This window comes from Neodiprion lecontei, chromosome 5, assembly GCF_021901455.1.
Source record: "Neodiprion lecontei isolate iyNeoLeco1 chromosome 5, iyNeoLeco1.1, whole genome shotgun sequence".
Taxonomy (NCBI): Eukaryota; Metazoa; Arthropoda; class Insecta; order Hymenoptera; family Diprionidae; genus Neodiprion; species Neodiprion lecontei.
Genome location: NC_060264.1, coordinates 16,721,521 through 16,737,277, shown reverse-complemented (window position 1 = coordinate 16,737,277; position 15,757 = coordinate 16,721,521). Strand labels below are relative to the sequence as shown.

Genomic DNA, 15,757 nt, shown 5'->3' with positions numbered 1-15,757 from the left:
TTCACAAACGTTTCAGAAACATAGAAGCTACAACAATAGTAAATTTGGATGGCTTACAGTGGCGGACATTCGATGAATAGTGAAATCGAAATTTGAAAATTGTATAGAAAAGTGCTTGAAGACAAGAAGCCATTATGAAACCTAACAGTTTTATTTGGCCTGAAAATTGGGAGAATTTTTTTAATATAATAAAAACTATATTTTAATCAAATAGGAAATGTATTCGTGTAAAATTTGTTATTCCAAGCGAGTGCAAATTGTGGGATTCACAACCAGAAAACTAGTTAAGACCGGTAAAAAATTGGGCTTGTGTAGGTTGCATTGTGTACTTTTATTAGATGTTGAACGTATAAGTACCGAACCTGCAAACAGCACGGGAAAAAGCAACTAGCGCACTTCAAGGAGCGGGAAAGGTGGATAACTTCCTTCATCGTGACGTCGACAATCCTAATATCGAAGGCCCGATATTTGCCACAGCACATTCTACCACAACAGTCTGATTCTTCTGCTACGTAGTACACAACTTGTCCTCTAGGATCTTTCACCACGTACTTATTCTCCGATTCCCATCCGGTGAAAGCTACGGTTCGAAAAAATGAAACAATGCTGCAGAGCCAACCATAACCGTTTCTTTTTTGCAGTACATGTATATTATATATACGTGTACAAGTGATTTCCGCGTACTGACAAGGCAAGTAGCGGAAGCGAACCTCACCAATTTTTTTAATTATTATACGATATATTGTATTACGTGGAAAAACATTAGACATTTATTTTTCGCGTGCTCATTCAGTACATAAAAAAATAAGTAGTCAATGTTTTTGACGTACTAACAATAAGTCAAACGTATCACAGAATGAATAAAATCGGTGAAGTATACTTCAAGTACTTTCCATTTCATATCAGAGATGATTACGTACTTGTCGGAATTTGGAGAGACATCTTCTAACAATTTTAGGTTCACAGTATCGAAGAGTACATTGTTTTTCATAATATTTTTACTGTGGATTCAAACTTTGGCGAAAAACCAAAATGGCCACTGTGAGACACACTTGCAATTTCATTCCTGCTCTTTGCTAACTTTTAGCGATCGTTAGATATCACATCTCACGCCAAACTAAATGACATCTATAAAGCAACTAAACGTGGTTTTGTTCACCTCGGTAGGTGCTATTATGTCATCTGTGTGATCCCAGTTGTGACCATATTCATAATTCGTTACGTGTAATCTAACAATAAGTTTATGACCAAAAATAGTACAGATGTGATCTTATGCTTAATTCTGTATTTATTAATCTGACTTTTAATCTCTTCGACTACTCGATTCATGACTAAAATCCAAATTTTAATCAGTTTTGGCCAAATTTTTTCATACTTGGTAGGTTCTATTGTTTGAAAATTATGAATGTCATGAATCGAGTAGTCAAAGAGATTAAAAGTCAGATTAATAAATACAGAACTTGACAAAGATGCTCGCAAATGGTGCAACTATACTCTACTGGTATACATGCGTTGCAAAAAGAAACAGGTGTGCTTGGCTTTTAAATAACTGATTTCACGATCACCACTTGTAATTATATTAATATAATGTAAAAATTAAAAGGTGTGGAAAGAAGGTGTGCGTGCATTACGTACCCTCGAGTAACTCAACCTGTTGATCCACCATCAATCGATCAAGGGCCATAAGGTACTCCAAACCAGGTGGACAGTTGCTGTTTGGTATCGGCCAACCACCTGTAAATGCGTGATGAATTAATTTATGGATGCGATATGAAATGTCGATATTAACCCTGAAAATGATGTCTATTCTCACATTTATAGAACGAAAATCGCAACCGACATGGTTGTCCAAAATTCTCTCGTGCAGACTTGAAACTAATGTTGAGAGCGAATAGTTAAACTTGACCTATAGGAAGCTCTGAACAATATTTTCAAGCTGAATTTAGAGTTAATCGCGACTTCAAATTATTTATGGCTCATAAGCACTTGATGGAATCAAAACGATTATGTATTCTCACTCCTGATACAGTTCATTACCTAATACAGTAGAACCCCGATTAACCGAGCTGCTCAGGACCGGAGAATCCACGGATAAGTGAAATCACGGCATGAGATGCAATATGCGAACTACGTGTATCTTCACAAGTCTAAGCCCGTTTCAAGACAACCGCTAACGCGATGTGCTTATAGCGAGTTCGGACAAGTTTCGCGCCTGCGCGTGTAACCATATCCAGTTGCTCGCGCGAAGCGCGCAGGCGTTCGAGAGGACCACGGTTAAGGAGGTTTGGGAGTTAAGTCGAAATAATGAGATCAATTTAAAATTTTCAAGATCGATAAAAATACATGTAATACGTGTTGTGTTAAAATTTCAGTGATCTAGGGTGCATAGTTTATTTATAAAACGAGATTAAAAACAGGTCGTTTAACATTGTTATGCCATACCAGACCTCACACCAACTCTTGTTTTAACAAATTTCATTATGAAAAAATAATGAGAAAGGTTTAAAAAACTCAAGGCGTGAAAAAAATAAATTGCAAAAATTATTGAAAAAATAAAATTAAGTTGAGGGTGCTTGGTTATAAAAATAATTAAGTTTAAAAAATCAAAATTTCAAAAAAATAGTCAGCCATAGCAAATGTGGTTATGTTGACGGCAACGTCGCAAATGGTGGGTCACGCGGGAAATTCAAAATTTCAATGTAATAGGTTAAAGGAAATCGGTCACATAGGTCAAGGAAAGTTTCATAAAATTTTTATTATTTATTATAAAACATAACATAATTAAATAATGAATAATTTAATGCTAATATCCTCAATATTGCAAAAACTTAAACATTTTATAAACCTTTGTTCTTAAATGATTTAACAAATTTTCAATAATTGTTTTAGTTTTAGTAACACGAACTTTGTCATTTTCATCTTTTCCTAATAATTTTTTTATTCCTACATCCCCATCATCACGAAATGTGTTGATTAAATCTTCATAGGTAATATCAGCATCAGCAATTTTTTTTTTCATGCCAGTAGATATGCAAGTTCCTAATTTGTCGAGTGTTTTTAACAGTGTAGCTGATTTTTCAGCATTACGAATACTCGCAATTGTATCACTCCAAGTTATACTGCGATCCATTAATTGCTTTGTTGTGATTTGAAGATTCTCAATAATTTGCACCAGCATTAAAACATCGTATACAGCATTATGCGCACCATCCGCAGAAATTTGTAGCCATGAAGCCAGACCTGTTAGAGTACACTCTCTTTTTCCTTTACGATTTGTTACTGATTTAATAAGAGGCAGTGTATCTGCAAAACCTACAACCACAGACCCAAAGTCATCAGTCATAGTCATTTTTTTAACAGAATTAATAAGAATAGGAGCATCAAATTTGTAGCTGTGAGCAACTAAAACCACCGGATGCTTCAGTTTCGTCAGAAAGTTACGAAAAGCATCCAAAGCTAATCTCAGTGGAATTGATGGTACTCTAGTACCATTGAGCATCAATTCACCTCTAACATTTGTTAAACCATTTGCCTCAGATGCTTGTGCAGCAATTTTTTGAGTAGGATTGACATAAACTGAAAATTTGGATTTATTGTATTGAGTCGCAATTTGAAGAATATCAGATTGTTTTGAAAAGCTTGATGTTTCCAAATCAAAAATACTGCAATAGGTTCTGAAACTTGTGTTCCATTATCATCAGCTTCATTGATCTCTTCATTTATACCCTCTGTAATAAGAATAGAGTCGTGGGCAACATTTGTTGAAAGTAATCCCATATTAGATTCATACTGGATACCTTCCATATCTTCTTTCTTCTTGCGCAGATTAGTACGCTGTTCTTTTAAAAACAAACGCCTTTTTTTAAACTCTGGACGTTTTGTTCTTAAATATCGTCTTTTTGCTTCTTTTTCTTTTCTGTCCACGTATTTAGTCGTGTGAAAGCCAGGAGATAAAAGTCTTTTCGTTGCAGCTTCTTGAAGGTATCTTTCTCCGAGATTTTTCTCACCAATAGCGCAGGCAAACCGAAAATCTCCAGAAGCCGTCTGAGAGTAGCATCGAGACTTAGGGTAATGGTTTGTCATAGTAGCATTCAGACTTTCGTTTGCTTGGCTAGATGCACCAGCAGCAAACCGATCCGCGTTATCTGCTAATTTCCCGAATATATGTTTTAAATCTTTATATAAATCAGGGCTCTGGAAACCTCCTTTAATAACTTTATGGTCATAAGTTAAAGGATTCTTCACATATCTACACCAATGGCCACAATTATTATGGTTGTTAAAGGCATGGTCAGGAATATTTCTTAAAGCATCAGCTACTTCTTTGGTATTTCCTGCATTTGAGAAATTGCATATGTGAAACACTGATGCAGATATGATATTGCGTCACTTTTCAATTCCTTGTGAGCTTTGGCATATTTATAAAGTGTGTTTGAAACACCGCGACTAGTGTGATTTTTGTCCGAGAACTTAATCACTTGTGATTGGCTTGCAGCACGGACAACAGCAATTGTTGAGCTGTCGTCATCTCCAATTAAAATTCCAACTTCAATATTATGCTCTTTAAAAATTTTACTACTGGAAGTCATACTTGCAGCAGCAAAAGGTTCCATAGCTTTTGCACTTCCAACGAAGTTTAGCCTACAATCGTGGTCTGATTTGGGATGACCTAGGGCACACATTCTACAACCACGATTTGTTGTTAAATAATCTATGGCTTTACCAGTTTCTCTACCCAAGAATGCTGCATATCCATTCATACTATCGTATGTTCTTCCACTTCTTTTTGTACTGTAACCCATATCATACGACGCAGCAACACGTACAGTACCATTGTAAGTTTCTTTGGAATTTGAGAAATGACTTGACTCAGAATGATCACTTCTTATATTTTGATTAATCATCTCAGGCTCAATTAGCGCCATCGTTGTCTCAAAATTTGTGGATGTATCAGCTGGTCTTATCGCAGTCTCTGACAATCCTGTATTCCACTCTGGTAATATAAAATTAGACAGTGCACTTTCTGGTCTACAATAACAGTAGAAAGAAAAGAAAAGTTACGGGATGGAAACGGGAAAAAGTTGAATTAGATAAATATTGATAGATAAAAAATTTGTTGGAGGTAATTGATTCTTTTATTCAGTCGTTGTAAAAATTTAGAATACAAAAAAATTATGTAAAAAGTGTAAAATTATTATAAAAATATTTTAATGATCGATTTAATTAAATTAATTTCATTAACACCAAGTAAAAAAGAATGTTTTACTTCCTGTTCATTAATTTTGAGTATAATATTTACAAATTATGACGGTTTTGAATTCATAACTTCGATTTATAATCCTTATTTACAATTTTAAAATCTAATAATTCTCACTGTACAATTTTGCAACATGACAATACTTTAAAATCCTCGATCATCTAAGTATTGACTGTACAATCGAGTACCAATTTTTTACAACATAAAAATATCTAAACTGACAATGCTTACAATGACTGTTGAATCTTATCTGAATTTTCAACCGTCATTTTACGTTCAACTTCAGCCCATTTATGACAACTTTCTTTAGCCACTTCTTCAACAGCTGTTCCCATTTCATTTTCATGTGTCTTGAAAGTTTTGGAATCAATTGAAGGTATATTAGCAGAGGCGAACATTTTATTGAGATGAGTTGCTCCAATCCCAGAGTGAAGTGCGCCTGAAAAAATATTATACATAAATACTCTTTATACATTAAATACTCTTTAATTTTATTCATTCAATTATATAAAATTTACAAACCTATTGCAATCTTGGAATTTATATCGAAACGTTGCCTTTTAGTCGTTGCATCTGGATGTTGCTTGTCAGTAGTAACTTTGTTTAAAATATTGCAAGCTGTACACAATACATGCCAAGTCGAACCCAAGCCACGTCGTTCTTCTCTTTTAAGATTTTCTTCCAAATCCAGCAATGCCTTGCAATGTACGCATTTTAGTTGTTTTAGGAAATGACAAACTTTTATTATTCTCCTTCCTGGTACAATGCCAGACAACTGAGAGGTTAGATCGCATGTTTTCTTTCTTTTCTGTCCGTTCTTGCGTTGAGAAATACGTAGGTTGTAAATTTTTTCGTTCACTCGCTTTCCTTTCCAATAATAACGCTTTTCTCCGTCACTCATTTTTTATTTATTCTTAAAAATTTTATTTGTGTAAATATCACTGTCTGAATAGCATTACATGTTACCATACACACAGACACATCACCAACACGAATAGAACAGTCGACGCATGCGCAACCGCGGTAAAATTTGCTGCGTCGCCAAACTTTTTAAAAAACATTTAAAATTAAAAAACTTATTATTTCATTTAAATTAATAATAAATTATCAATTATTTTATAATAATATAGTCAGTTAATTCATAAAATATTATTTTGGTAAGCTAAATGTAATTAAATCACGAGTTAAAGCTTGTTACGTTTTGTGAAAGTACAGTCTCGAGCAAAATTAATCCTTCTCTAATCACGTAATGTGGTATAGCTATATATAATGTATATGTATTGAGAGATAAAATGCAGTGAACGGACTGTACGTCCCAAACCTCCTTAATCCGCTCCCTGGTTAAACGTGGTTCTACTGTGGCTACACAGCAGACCGGTGTTACGTCCGTTATGGACAATGATATGGGTTCTTCCCGTTCAGAGTGATAGCACCTAAAGAGTTATAGATGGATATTAATTGCTGAATGATGTTGGTCGAAATGTTGTTTATTTATGAACGTAAATTTAAAGACTACTTGGTACATGCAATTGAATGTAATTGAATTTAGGGCCTGGAGAAGTATTTTTAGAAAGAGTTGACTTTTGAGTGAGAGAAGGTATCAAAACGGAAGATGTTCAGCGGAGCTCTGGGAGAAGTAGGGAGTCGCACATAGCTGAGTAGGGCGCCATTCTAATATTACGTATCGTTCAAAAGGAGGGGAGAAGGGGGAGGCGGTAGAACCAGACGCTACTGTTCGTTACAGGGGGGGGGGGGGGGGGTGGGCCGGGTGTTACGTTAGATTAAAGTTTAAAGGACGATTTGCCGCGAAAGCAAGAAAACTTCACACGCGCCATTGCATGCACTGTCTGACACCTAACGGGTTGCGGAGGAACTAAGTCACGGAATATTGCAGTAGTTCTCCGCAAGGGGGTTATAACCAAAAATGTGTCTCTAATAGCCATCAGCTGTGTAGTATAGCAGTCTAACAAGTACGTGTCGCATTGTAAACATTAGCAGCACGTGGTTTACACAATGACGTCAAATGCGGGTGACATATACCAGAAATTGTTTAGCTGTCACAAGATGTGTTTCTTTAACAAAACTGGCGAAGCAATGCCAAAAAGGAACTAATGAGATATGGCAAACAGAAAAAAAAGCGTGTGTGTCAGGTCCGACGCACGACTGGGGTTTACTCCTTACGAACGATAATTATGATATATATCGGATAGAAAAAGAGGGTAAATGAGCGCATCTTCCAAAATGATAAGAGAAACAAACATACATCTAATTATTCGGATTATTTATATTACTTCACAAATTTCCAAATTGTGAGTACATATTCGTAATAAGTAACCGCAAAAACCCCTGAGTACCAACTTTCGTTCCCGTCAAACGACTTTTTGCGTTTTGGTCTGCCATATTGGATCCGCCATCTTGAATTTGTAACTTTTGAGTGCGGATTCATAATCAGCGACCCTGAAAACCCCCGGGTACCAACTTTCGCTCTCGTCAAACGAGTTTTTGCACGTTTGGTCCGCCATATTGAATCCGTCATTTTGAATTTTCAAATTTTGAGTACAGATTCGTAATCAGCGACCCCAAAAACCCTCGAGTACAAAATTCAAGTTGATAGTCAGTAAGGAAAAATGTGTGCCGCTAAGGGTTAATATAAGTAATATAAAATATTATATCAATATAAAATATGTATATTAGATCAATTAATCAAAAATAATAAAAACACTAAATAAAAGATCTAGTTGTTCGTATTTGAAATGTATATTATTCATAAATGTAAAGGATAAGCTTACCAATTAACCCCATCCATGTGTTTTTCGAATTCTTCTTCACTATCATCTAAATCAATTTCTTCCATATTTTCAAATATCTTGACGTGATAACGTCACGTTTTATAAATTCATACGCAGGCACATAACATACACGTACAAACATACGCACACATTCAACTCTCAGCCCAGAAGTAGTCAACTATACAGTGAGACTACGAAGCACCGCACAAGGAGGAGACCCCGAGTATAGGATACGCTGTGTAATGTATTCCATCTCATTCTTTTGCGCGTTCAATATATATGTTTATCTCTTTCTATAACGCCTCAAGTTTTCGTGTTACACTTGATTTTACTCCTCATATAATTTCCGTACCGGGCCCTATAACTCAAATCGTTTCTTAAGGAGTAAACTCCAAAAAACACAAATTTGGCAGCAAAGAGTTTCATGAACCTATCACGACTCGGATCAAAACTCTTGAAGTTGATGCCACAAAAAAGAAAAGTTCAAATATTTTGTATTTTTTCTTCAAGGTAGGCTGAAATCTTCTTTTGCCTGATTTGCATACATTTTATACTCTTATACACACGCAGAATTAGCAATAAATCAGCCATAATAAAATGCATACTTTGATTCTAATTTATCCATCAAACGTAATCTACATTTTCCAGGGCTCTACTAAAACTACTGGTGATATTTCAGCGACGTCTGCTTCACCATTTATTAACAGCATTACGCCAATATTATGAGAGGCACGTGCGTAAGAATATCTGTGGAAAATTAACGTACAGTACGAAATATAGAGTTCCAACAGTAATAATATCTCCGCGAGTCTATGATAATTTTTTCTTTGAACTTCTCAACGATATTTTGATAATCAACTTCAACTTAAAAGAATAGAATGATTCTGGCAGTAAATAGCAGTAATTAAATATAGTATATTATGAACTGACGGCCATAATTTTGTTATTTACAAAGAGTTAGCCAAACTTCAGAATCTTATTCGCTGCAAAACACCTCTATAACTGGACAAGAAAATATATCTCCAGAGGATGAATCACAAACGAGAAAAGACCCGAACGAGGACTCGGAAGCTGAGGATAATCCACCACGAGTAGAATAACCTAAGCCCAGCCGGCAAGCAACATCGCGAAAGATCAAAATTTTTCAAGATCAAGTTGAGTATCTTCGTTATGTTCGAGATTCTGGGCTTGTGGTGAACAATTTGAAAAAAAAATCAGAGAGACACGCCAAAAAATTTGAAAAGGAATGAGCCAAGTTAAAGACACAAGTTCAAAATGCCCACAGACAAAAAGAATATAGAAAAACAGTCAAAACAAAAATGAATAAATTTTGCGAAGAAAATCCACAAGCTTCGAAGGCGCTGGCTCCTTGTGACCAGCCTGGTCGGCCTCGACTTGTCGACAAGCAGTCTGCTCTCCTGGATACAATAATCAACATTGCGATTCACGGCAACTCAACTGATGAAAGTCGGAGAACCAATATGTTAAAGAGTTGCCGAAACTTATAACAATTACACGAAGAACTTCTGAAAATAGGGTGCACGCTATCTCGAAGTGGCACATTCCTCCACCTCCTGCCACGAAGAGTCCATTCAATCGAAGGAAAGCGCCATATTAATACTGTTCCGGTGCAGCCACGCCGGGCGAAGAATGACTTGCATCATCAACACCCAGATACGGAATTCGCTACGACAACTTTGCGGAATTTGGAAAGCTTGGCATCAGTTTTGGGTCCACAGCAGGTCACTTTCATATCACAAGACGATAATGCGCGGGTACCTTTAGGAATCCCAGACCATGATTGGGTCGTGACTGAACGGCATAAATTAATTATTTCCGTTCACGCCGGGATTCTGATACAGGAACAAGGTATGGGGCGCCCACATAATCTGGTCCGACCTATATTGCTATCAAGAGCGGAAACATTCCTCTTCTACTGCGGCCACGCATACAGCAGATGTTGATAGACTATTGAGCCTAGAAGCCTTGTAATAACTTACAAGAACCGTAAATAGTAAAGTCTGTAGACGAGGCCATTAATGATGTGATGGTGGACTGTACTGGTACTGATACTACTCACGATGAGACAGGCGGACAAACTGGTGGATCAGAATTGAATGGTCAAATTGAACGTATCACGATCATTAGTGTGGACGGTAGGCCAGATGAAAACCCCAAGTATACAAATGTGATCAACTATGCAACAAGCATTTTATCGACTATAATTTTGATGCTCTTTACATAGCGACAAACGTACTAGGAAGGAGTGCCTATAATCGAGTAGAATGACTTATGGCACCTCCGAGCAGACAGTTAGCCGGAATGATGCTGTCTCATGATTATTTTAAAACTCGTTTAAATTCAAGAGGGATAACAGTTGATGAAGCCTCGGAAAAAGAAAATTTTAAGCATGCTAGCAACGTTCGATCTCAAATGTGGAATAACAGAGTCATTGAAGAACACGAAGTGTTGGCTGAGTACTGAAAAATCTTCCAAGTGGTACGTTGGCATGTTCGAGAGCTCGAATATTTTTTACAAATCATCAAATGTGATGAGATTGGAACCTATTGCAAAAAAAGGAAGAAGCGAACTGAAATCTGTCTTGCATAACGGCTTTTTACCCGCACCTTTTCCATCATGGCATACAGAATCTCGACTTGTAGTACCAGATCTAGTCTAGTCTGCAAAATGGCGGAGTTCGTACCTCTTTTTATAAGACTTTCAATTGATTAGAAACCTGAGAATCTCATAGGCAGATTCAAAATCATAACCTATGATTTGTATTGTCCTTCCGTGCAAGCTCAACTCTATAATTGGGTTTACAAATCATATGGACTATATTTTGCGTCTCAAAAGACAATGAAGATACACGTAAAACTTCTCCATTCTTAGTCAATCGAGAGACTAGTACGCATAGCAACGCACAGGTCGCGAGAATTAATGTGTATTATATCTGATTTTTCGATACAATTCGAAGATGTGGAATGGCTTGCAGAAGACGTTAAGAACGACCAAGTGACTATTCCATAAGATACAACAGAAAACACACCATTGCCATGCCATGAAATACGAAATATTATGTGGGAAACTTGAACATTTTGAAAATTCACAGCTCGTTAACAACATCGACTCCTAGCTGGAAATTTTCAGCGTTGTTTGGAGAAAGAATGAAGTATTTTCCCTGAAAATTTCAAGCGATTTCGAGTCGACAGAAAAAAGTTACAGCTATCTGAAAACAGCGATTTTCCAGAAATCAGTTGGTTTTGCGAGGCCGTACATAAAAAGGAACGTGATAATTAATAATAATTCGTGTAGGTAGTGATAAAGTATACCTAGCCGAAAAATTTGAGCCGTCGATTGGCCGTCTACTTGGAAAATTCTTGACTTGGCAGCGTTTCAAAGTTATGCGAAATTTTGCTAAAATAGTAGTTCATGAAAAGGGTCCTAATTAAACTGGATTTTGCTTTGGAGTAAAAAACTATTTTTTTCCTCAAAATACAAGGTCAGAGAAGGGGAATGCCGTTTGATTCGAGTCTTTAAGTCCCATAGAGCTCCCATGAAAAAATCTTGAAAATAACTAAAAAATTGAATTATTAAAAACTTTAAAAATTTCTACGTCCACCAGATTTTCTTATATTAAGCTCAAATTTGGAGAATCGTCTTTTTTATAACCTACTGTCTTGAAAAAAATCAGCAGCAGAATCGCTGACTCAAGCCCGCAGGCTCCGGTCGAAAAGTATTGGACGTACCCATATACATCTATATATATGTGATATTCGGAAAATTCTGGATTATATTTGATATACTTAATATATATATGTATATACACACACACACTCAACACCGTGTAGTCCGAGCATGCACAGTTCGAATTCAATTATGCATATCGATAAAATTGCGGAATTCTGTCCAGAAGAAACATTTAGTGACTGAAATGAAATGACGAGGTAGCAATATGGACAAGTTTTTAATTTGCATGCTTTTGTTTCGCACAAATCGTTATGCGAGTACGGCAATTTTTCCTTTTGTAATGGAATACTCTCCGTTACGAATTACTTTTTTTCGATTTGTAATGGTTCATTCATCAATTACGCGTTACTTTTTTTAATTTTTTATGGAACACGCATCCATTACACATTACTTTTGTAATTTATAATCGAGAACTTATCCAATACACATTTTTTAAAGTAATGAGTAATGCATTACTTTCACATTACTATTTTCACAACTCTGCATACAATAACAGGTCTCTCTATCTATCTGTGTGCCGATCGTTGATCAAATGAGAGCAAATATTGAAAATTGTCAATTCAAAAATTTGGTGATTTCGAAAAATTAACGACGGAGCCAGGAACCTGGCGTCTAGAGATGCTTAACCGGAGCCTTACTCCACTGGACCACCTAGCCGCCCTGACTCTGTTGTTAATTTCTCTCATCACCAGTGAGTTCGAATTTGTTTTTTCGTATGACTGGTATGAATGTATAAGAATTTTCGTCTCTTCAAGCACAGTGTATATATAGGAATGTAATGTGTAGATGATGTGTTTACCCTTTTGAATCCTTATTACATTCCTATATATACACTAAATTCTTGAAAAGTTAGCACGCCATCCGCTTTTTTTTTTGAAAATTGAGTGCGACAAAAAAATAAGTCGCGCGACTAATTTACGTATAATTAACGGCAATATATGCAATAGTCCGAATTCACATTTTCGACAATTGGCGAGCCAAGTTCATGTACGTGTAAGTATTGTATGGTTTATCAGACGTATAATGATAGTTTTATTTTTTTTTGCAAGTAGTACAAAGTCGCGAATTACTTAGTTCTCATGTGTACATTGTTTATGTTCTTGTCGAATCAAGTGCAATTAAAGTATGAATATGTTTTAGTTAGCTAATGAAACTGTAATCGAAAATGTACCACATAAAATTAATAAAAATAACTACAGTATAAAGAAATTGAGTTTAGTACAGAAGACCTATTAATTATAAAATTTATATCGAAGCTGAAACGGAATATTCTCATATCCATACCGTCTTTTGCGTTGTACACAATGGATAAAAGTTATTTTCAATGTAATTTTCGAAAAATGCCTTTTTTCCTAATGTTACGGAACGAAAAGAAGAGGAGGGGGGGGGGGGGGGGGGTCTTCCTGGACGTAACGGAGCGTTAATGCGGGGAGGGGGTGTCAGAAATAGCTAAAATCAGCGTTACGTAATATTTCAACGACACCTCAGGTACTTTTCAGCTATGTACAAGTCCGACGAGACGTGAGAGATAAAGGGACAAGATGAGAAGTATGAGATTACAGTGAAGAGATAAACGTAACAATCCAGGACTCTGCCACACGTAACACTCGGATAAAAAAAAAACCAAAAGGGAATCAAAGACGAACTAATGGTGCATTTAGAACTCGGAAGAAAATTTATAATTTTCATGAAATCGGAATCAAAATTGGAAGATTCGTTCATAAATAAGTTTTAATTTAATCCAAATCAAAATGGACTACTCAAAACTTCAATGATAACACACCGCGGAATTTTTAATACTTATTCGCATCTCTCGTGTCGCTAAAAATCTTAACAAAAAAACTGAGATCGTTTTCATATCGCTAAGATGTTAGGAGCTGTAGTATTAATTGAATACTACAAACGTAAGTCATATTCAAAACTAGAAGTCTTATTTAACCGAATTGAAAATCAAACAAGTTCGGAACATCGTGATATATTTAATAAAATCAAGGCACTTCGCAATTCAGAATGGTCTCAAATAAATAAAGAAATCACCAATTCCATAAATTATTTTAACACTGCAATATATTTTGAATAATTCGTCCTCGTGTAGCAGAAAATGTAATTCAAATTCAATTATGCAGATAAAGGTAAATTAAAAAATGCATGAACCTTTGTTCCTCTTCAGTGAGGAATCGTGTGTACTCCTTCTTCTTTTTATACCGACGCACGGTTTTTCTTATAATGTAGCGAAAGTGTCTGCGTACTTGTTTGATCTTTAACTTCCAGGATGTTTCAAAATATTCAGATTCCATATTACAAAAAAAAAGTGGTCGTCAGTTGTAGTTTTTCTATTATGCGATCTTCAAGTCACAGTCACAGACAAAAACATTTTATAAGGAGAATCGACACCGCTACCAGGCTTGAGTGTTTTCATACAACTAATGGCTTATAAGGCGACGAGAAGTTTCTTGGGCATTCATTTTACCCAATCAAAGTCGTGAGTATTTTCACACAAAGTTTATCTCATTTCCAGCAATCGCCGCACTCGACACACAACGAAGGAGAAAATAACGGGTAATCTTTGTTTGCTTGAATTTAGAACAACGGCGCGTTATCTTCCATGTTTAAATTCCATCATTGGAGGTTCACTATTATACATATACACAGATAACGTACTCAGAATTTGTTAAACGTCATAGAAGAGCAAAATCACTTCTAAACGCCAATACTCAAAATTCAACCATTTATCAATTTATGCTTACAGATACTACCACGGTTTATTTCAAGTATTTAAAGTTTCCTGATTGTTTAAAATCCCGATGGCATTAGTAGTATCGTAACCTCACCTGGGGGAACTTGCATTAGAGGTCCGGGTTGTACCGGAAGCCCAGGTTGCATTGGAAGACCAGGTTGTACCGGAAGTCCGGGTTGCACGAGAGGTATTCCGGGTTGCGGGGGCGCCATGAGGGGTACCGTAGGCGGAGTATTCATCGCTTGTGCGCCAGAATGCCATCCCGCTTGATGAGGATTTTGCCAATCACCCATGATTAGGTGTCGGTAATAACTGTAAAAAAAACATTGTTGATAACTTTTCACATTTACTACGATTTTTTCGAAAGTAATGAAATTTATCTGGAATATACGGTCTTTGGAAACTAGGTTTATTTCTATACTCCCACACCTAAAATTTTTGTTCTTTGTAATATGAAAGTAAACCTCCCAAACCTTTTTAGCAAGGTAGCTAAAGTGGACATCAGAGTGCCAACGACATGAGCAAATCGTAATTTTCACCTCTTTACCCTTCTACAGTAATGAAACCGATATGAATTTCGAAAAATGATAGTATTTTCTGTTATGCTTGAGTGGTGATTGGAAAAACTTCAGAGAATTGATATAAAAATACGGAAAACACGGGATTCAGATATCAGCAGCATACCATAACCTTAAAGTCAGTGAGAATCTGTTGCTGCAAGTTCAGTGTTTTCATTGATTTTTCGAAGTTTATCGAACTATGACACAAACACAATTGCAAAAAATATATCTTTTCTCAAAGTTTGAAACAATTTCTTTACTCTAAAAAGAAGTAAATTGTAAAAAAATACGATTGGCTCATTTCATCGGCACTCCGACTACCGGTTAATCAAGTTGTTATTTTCCCATTTAAGAAGTACGGAGAAGTAAAGTAAACACAAGATATCAATAAGTGAGAAAATAAAGAGATTGACATTAAACTTACACTGATATAAAATGACGCTATTATACAAAACAACATGGCATCATTGAAAGCAGGCTGATTAATGCAAAGTTATAAATTTATAGCGGGAACTGCAAATTGAACACAATTGAAAATTTCCACCGTTTTACAATACTACATATGCCGTTAGTAACTACTCGCTTAAAGGGTCCGAGATCAATGCTTATATCTATAATACGACTGGAATCGTCTTCGTATTTCAATGAAGACAATTTCTGGTGA

General features: G+C 36.0%; 1 protein-coding gene and 1 long non-coding RNA gene across 3 annotated transcripts in view; both read right to left on the bottom strand.

The window, feature by feature from the left end:
• LOC107219358 (phospholipid scramblase 1) overlaps nt 1–15,757 on the bottom strand; it is a 79,817-nt gene that overhangs the window by 23,040 nt on the left and 41,020 nt on the right. The window contains exons 1-4 of one of the 2 annotated variants that reach the window (XM_046741479.1): nt 15,007–15,050; nt 14,628–14,845; nt 1,636–1,734; nt 363–580 (exon numbers count right to left, since the gene is read on the bottom strand). In XM_046741479.1, coding sequence (XP_046597435.1) covers nt 363–580; nt 1,636–1,734; nt 14,628–14,845; nt 15,007–15,035 — 564 coding nt within the window. In that variant the 5' untranslated portion in view covers nt 15,036–15,050. Of the gene's footprint in view, nt 1–362; nt 581–1,635; nt 1,735–14,627; nt 14,846–15,006; nt 15,051–15,757 lie in introns of those variants that run through there. The other variant, XM_046741480.1, reaches the window with a different exon arrangement.
• LOC124294733 lies at nt 5,126–14,368 on the bottom strand. Its single transcript, XR_006904668.1, has 3 exons — nt 13,951–14,368; nt 5,780–6,690; nt 5,126–5,696 (listed from the first exon to the last, which is right to left on the bottom strand). It is a non-coding gene; the product is annotated as an uncharacterized LOC124294733 (long non-coding RNA).